Raw genomic sequence first — 5,595 nt, forward strand, 5'->3', positions numbered from 1 at the left:
TTACAGAGGCAGGCAGAGGGGTTGAAGGAGTGGGGGAGATTGATCCTTGTGACTAAAATAAGACAGACAGGCATTAAGAAAATATGTAAAAGAAACACGAGGCAAAATAAACAGACGATAGCCTACTGCCTGGTGGAGAGTAAACTCAAACTAATTTGCTCAAGACCAACTGTGTATACTGCAACAGGCAGTATTATCATACACTGACTGACAAGTTCAAAGTAAAGATGTTCAGCCATCACTCATAAAGACAGCAGATACAAAATGACTCCTGCGGTCTTATGCTGGGGACACACAGGAGGAGGAAGCTTCCTTTAAGCACCCATGTAAACAAATTTGCCGTTGAAATAGGCATCAAATACTAGCCAACCTTTTGATTCTTCCATTATTACTTAACAAAATGTTTCCATATCCCAAGGTATTGGAAACGGCCAGGTAACAAAAGATGGAAATGAATGTGTGCTTACTTTGTACTCTTCTTTAGTTACTTTTTAATCTTTTAATTTGATTTAAAAACATGTTTTGCTGTATTTAATTCTTCATGTTCAGCTGCTTCAGTTTGGACAACATTAACATTTGAGAAGGTTGGCCTCTGACAAGCACGTTTGCAGTATATCAGAATCAGAAATACTTTATCGATCCCTGATGGGAAATTATTTAAAAGAATTGGGGAAGGGGAAATTTGTTCTCTGCATTTAAGCCATCCTAATAAGGAGCAGTGGGCTGCCATTGTGCAGCACTGGGGGAGCAGTTAGGGGTTCAGGGCTTTGCCTAGGAGCACCTTCAGCAATGAGCCATGCTGGACTCATTCTGGCAGGCCACCTGTTACCAAGCCAAGTCCCAACAGCTAATGCTGCCCCAAATGTATGTACAGTAACTTGAAACTTAAAAAAATAAGGTGCAGAAAGTACAAAGACTACACCTGTTATTTCAAGTTGTCAGACACTTTTTATAAATTATGTTGCAATGTTTGGCGAAGTTATCTAGAACTTTTTTGTTGAAAGCTTAATGATAAAATATTAATAACATGCTAACGGACAATAGCATTGCGATCGTGATAATATAATCTTAACATAAAGTACACATAATGCTTCACATGTTTAACTTCCTGAGTGACATGCTCTGCTAATACTTAAAGTACATATGTTTCCTGAGCTCTGTGTGAAATAGAAGGAGCTGATAACTTGACTGTCTTGCTCTGCTACTCTGCTGCTTCAGCACTCCACACACACTAAGTACAGCCACCCAAAGGGTAAAAAAAAAACTCTGTCCTAAAAATACAGCTACCAATAGGCGGAGAAAGGGCAGCACTATGCTGTGTCACTGAACAGTTATCAATATAATGTGTGTACATATTAGACTTAAGTGGTATACAGCAATTTGTATTTTCAGCTAAAAAAAATCAGTAAATTCAGTGAATTTGCTTTTTTATGTGCCTTTTTATAAAGAAATGTTTTTACAATAACTTTTCATAGTTGCTCTGTAGTTCTGCAGAATTGTGCCGTTTTCTAACAGTTTAGATTTGCAGCAAATAAATAGAAAACTTTTTCAATGGCAATTTGTATTCATAATTAGACAGATATCATGATATCACTTTAGGATTGTCTAGCGATATATGGATTATTGCAGAATTGCTATATCATGATATTATCGTTATCATGAGCCATGTATCGTGTATCCTATCGTGGGGTACCTTGTAATTCCCACCCCTAATTAGAAATAGAAAATATACGGATAATGAACAGGCAACCGAGTGTGTAAGTACACCTAAAACTAATATAGTCTAAGACAACAGTTCTGCATTAAATCATTTCTTTATAGAGGTTATGATGTTCAGTTTTTGTTGAAACCATGTTTAGTTCATTTCATTTCGGTCCGTTGTGCAATAGTATTTTATAAATATGTACATATACTTACATATGTAAATTATAAGATGTAATTTGTGCGTTACAGTGTGTTTTATATACTGATCAATTGGTAAAAGAGGGAGAGGGACCTGATGACAGTCTGGCTCCAACTCCAGGCTCTGGTCCACCTGCTCTTGTTAGACAGTCCAGTGCTCCCGGCGCCCTTCTTTCCTGCTCCCCTCTTTGAGTAGAGGCGGCACAGTGTGGTATGAACCCTTTTTAACCAGTTGCGAAGTGTTATCAGTGTGAGGTGTGGTCCAATTTTTGTGTGCCAAGTGTCTGAGCAGTGTGGAAATACTCACCAAGCTCAGGAGGGGGAAAGATAAGAATCATTGTCACCTGTTTGATCAGACAGATCCTAGAAGGTCTTGTGGTCAGTTTAGTTACTAGATGGCTGCTATTGTGTCACTGAATTAAGTATTGAGATTGTTTGAGATTTGAGATGCCAAAGAAACCAATAACATTTTTGAATATGTGGTCATTGGAGAGAATAGTTGTTTCTCTGCAAGCCCATTGGTAATTTACTGGTGGCTGTGATGTTTCCATAGAATTTTGAAAATTCAGATTTACCCCTAAACTCCACCAGAGCAGTGCCTGCAGTTACATTACTTCTATTTTCAGCCAGAAGAACTACCTTACATTTTTCCGAAAAGGGATTAATCATAACACACAACTGTGTTGCTGCTGTATGTAATAATGACATAAATAGGTCAACACATTGAAATATTGTTAACATCGTAATAAGAAAATTGTATGCATTTTTTTGTATCACATACAGATAATTTATTATTACATTTGACCTGGAACAGGTGTAGCTGTGTCTCCACTTAACTGTAACAGGTAACACCTTTGTTTTTGTTCCCGTATCAGTTGCTTAAAATGACCAGAATGTTTTTTTTTTAACATTGTTTAACGAACTGATTGACATTTACTCAAGGCTGTGGCAATAGCTAAAAATATTCATAACAAAAATTAGACCGTGTCCTGTTATCAAGGGATGACACGTAAATTAAGGAAACAAAGTACCCAGAAAAGATATATAAGGACTGAGTTCCCTTTTCCAAGACATCCTGCTACCTGTTACCTGCTACTGCAACCTCATCTGATCATCGCTACAAGGTAACGTTTTAATTCTTGCCTTTCACCACAGCACCAGCTTTACAGAAAAGACTCTTGATTATATTTAAAATTTGACTTACTTGTCAGTGATGACTGTGGAAATAAGACTGCATTTAGCCACTTTTCTATGAAACTTCTCCAGCATATTTGTATGGTACAAAATTTTGTCTAATGTCTTTACACAGATGGCATCAGGTCTTCATTTCATTGGGCTCCTCTGTTTGACCAGTGGGCTGTGGATTGGAGCAAATGTAAGTAGAGTTTTTAATGCATTTGTTTTGATTATAACATCTATATAAAACCTTGAAACCTTTCTGATGTTTTTAATATTTAATCAACAGCAGTGTGACATTCTGACTTTTGGACCCATACTGATTTCTAGGCTGTTTTATTGAAAACAAGGCAAAATCCTAGTTTAATCTGATCTTTAATCTAAAACTGTCATTTTATTGAAGCATAAAGTTGGTACTACTGCCCACTGCTTCACAAATGTTTTATGTGATCAAATTGCACCGTTCCAACAAGCAGGTCTGGTGGTAATATTAACCCTCTTACATTTATATTCAAGGACTTGAATCAGGTTTTTATATTGGCAGATATGGTTTTCAGACTTACATATATATATGTGAAGGGAGGACAATGAGCCATACTACCAGAAAATCAGTGTGTATTAAAAAAATTATTTAAGAAAATGTCAGCACTGTGGTTCATTTGGATTAGATTGAATGGTTGATGTTACTCCACTCTTTTCTGGTGACTCATAGGTTGCAGCGAGCAGCTAATTCTTCAGATTTATGGTTTTAGCGACAATCAACCTTGCATGGTCAAGCTCCCTCTTACATCCAGGATCTGTTGCATGCACACATTTCTGGTCGCTCTCTGAGGTCTTCAGGTCAAGACCTTTTAACTGTTCCCAGATCCCAGATCGTGCTTTCTGTGTGGTGGCTCCTCCAAGGCTCTGGAACGCTCTCCCTTTAGCCTTGAGAGCCTTGGATTCTGTGGAAACTTTTAGAAAACACCTTGATACACATCTTTTTAGACAAGCTTTTTACTAGCCATATAGTTTCGTATTTTAAGTGTTGTTGTTGTTGTTTTATTTTATTCTTTTACTGTGAAGCACTTTGTGACCCCTCTTGTCTGTGAAGGGTGCTATATAAATAACGTTTACTTACTTTCAGAGTTCAGAGTTTATTCATTAATTTAATATTTATGAAATGTTCCATTGAAGGGTCACAAAAATAGAGAAATACCTCTGGTTGTACAGTATTCATTTCTAATGCTGTGTTTTTACATCTACAGGGGCAAAGTGGACAAGGTTGGTGCTTCTTATATATCTTATATTTATGGAGATGAATGCTTGGAATACATAGCTGCCACTATGTGACCACAGTGAATGTAACTGCAAAGTTTCTTGCAGACTGTAACTACAAACAAATTGGAGTAGACAGGTTAAGGGTTTATGTTGTTCAACTCCCCAGGAAAATCATTATGAGCTTTAAACCAAAATTAACAAGTTTCACTCCTCTCACACATCTTATTCCAACTAGAACAATTTATTGTTGCATTTTTGAGCAGAAACGATTAATCGATTGAAAGAAAATGAACAGGCAACATTTTTGGAAATGTAATAATTGTTGAAGTACTTTTTCAAGCAAAATGCCAAACACTTGAAAAGAGTGAGGATAAGTTGACAATTCTTTTATAGGTGATTGCCCTGCGACCTGCCCTCCTGGTTGGACTCAGTTTGGCCGTCGCTGTTTCCTGTTCCAGTTCACTGATGTGGACTGGGCTACTGCAGAGGTACTTTATGAAACAATAACAGCCAAAACTACCACACTGTTTTCATTTGCACATCCTCTAAACCAGCTTTCTGCTATCATGCAGCCAAGGAAACTGTCAGTCTCAAGCACATTGATACTAAAATTAAAGTTGTGTTTTTTGCAATGTTATTGTGATATTCACACAGTTGGACTTCATGTGAAAAAAAACAAAAGGATTCTTTCGTTGTTGGTTTCTTTTGTTAGTTAAACATTACAGTATGTCCATTTAGTTATGTTGAATTCAAACATACTTAGTCTCTTTGGATTGCACTTTCTCTTCCTCATCAGCGTTTCTGCACCTCTATTGGTGGGAATCTGGCCTCCATTCAAGCCCCAGAGGAGTACGCCTTCATCAGAGATCTGATTTTCAGATCGACTAACACACATAAACCAACTTGGGTCGGAGGCTACGATGCAGTGAAGGTAAATGTTTTATCGATAAACATGATCTCATAATATGTTTGGTAGTTTTTACAAACGACTTTTTACAAAAAAGTCTTTACATGGAACATAGAGAGGTGTATATATAGCAGCATATATACACATAACAGACAAATAATAAAAAACACCGTTAACAGTTGTTTTGGAATGGTGACAGATATCTCTGCAGAGGGGATGTCTGCACTGTCTGCATAGCAAGAAAAATAGTACATTGACCCTTAAAACTTTTTCTTTCAGGAGGGTGTGTGGCTGTGGAGTGATGGTTCCAAGTGGGACTTCAAAGCCTGGGCTGCAGGGGAACCCAACAA

General features: G+C 37.4%; 1 protein-coding gene across 1 annotated transcript in view; it reads left to right on the forward strand.

Annotated features, from left to right (window-relative positions):
- LOC123983462 (galactose-specific lectin nattectin-like) overlaps positions 1-5,595 on the forward strand; it is a 10,995-nt gene that overhangs the window by 4,445 nt on the left and 955 nt on the right. Inside the window, exons 3-7 of the mRNA XM_046069718.1 lie at positions 3,212-3,277; positions 4,326-4,341; positions 4,732-4,826; positions 5,135-5,269; positions 5,525-5,595. Of these exons, the coding sequence (XP_045925674.1) occupies positions 3,212-3,277; positions 4,326-4,341; positions 4,732-4,826; positions 5,135-5,269; positions 5,525-5,595 (383 nt within the window). The remainder of the gene's footprint in view (positions 1-3,211; positions 3,278-4,325; positions 4,342-4,731; positions 4,827-5,134; positions 5,270-5,524) is intronic.

Source organism: Micropterus dolomieu, linkage group LG14 (genome assembly GCF_021292245.1).
Source record: "Micropterus dolomieu isolate WLL.071019.BEF.003 ecotype Adirondacks linkage group LG14, ASM2129224v1, whole genome shotgun sequence".
Lineage (NCBI taxonomy): Eukaryota > Metazoa > Chordata > Actinopteri > Centrarchiformes > Centrarchidae > Micropterus > Micropterus dolomieu.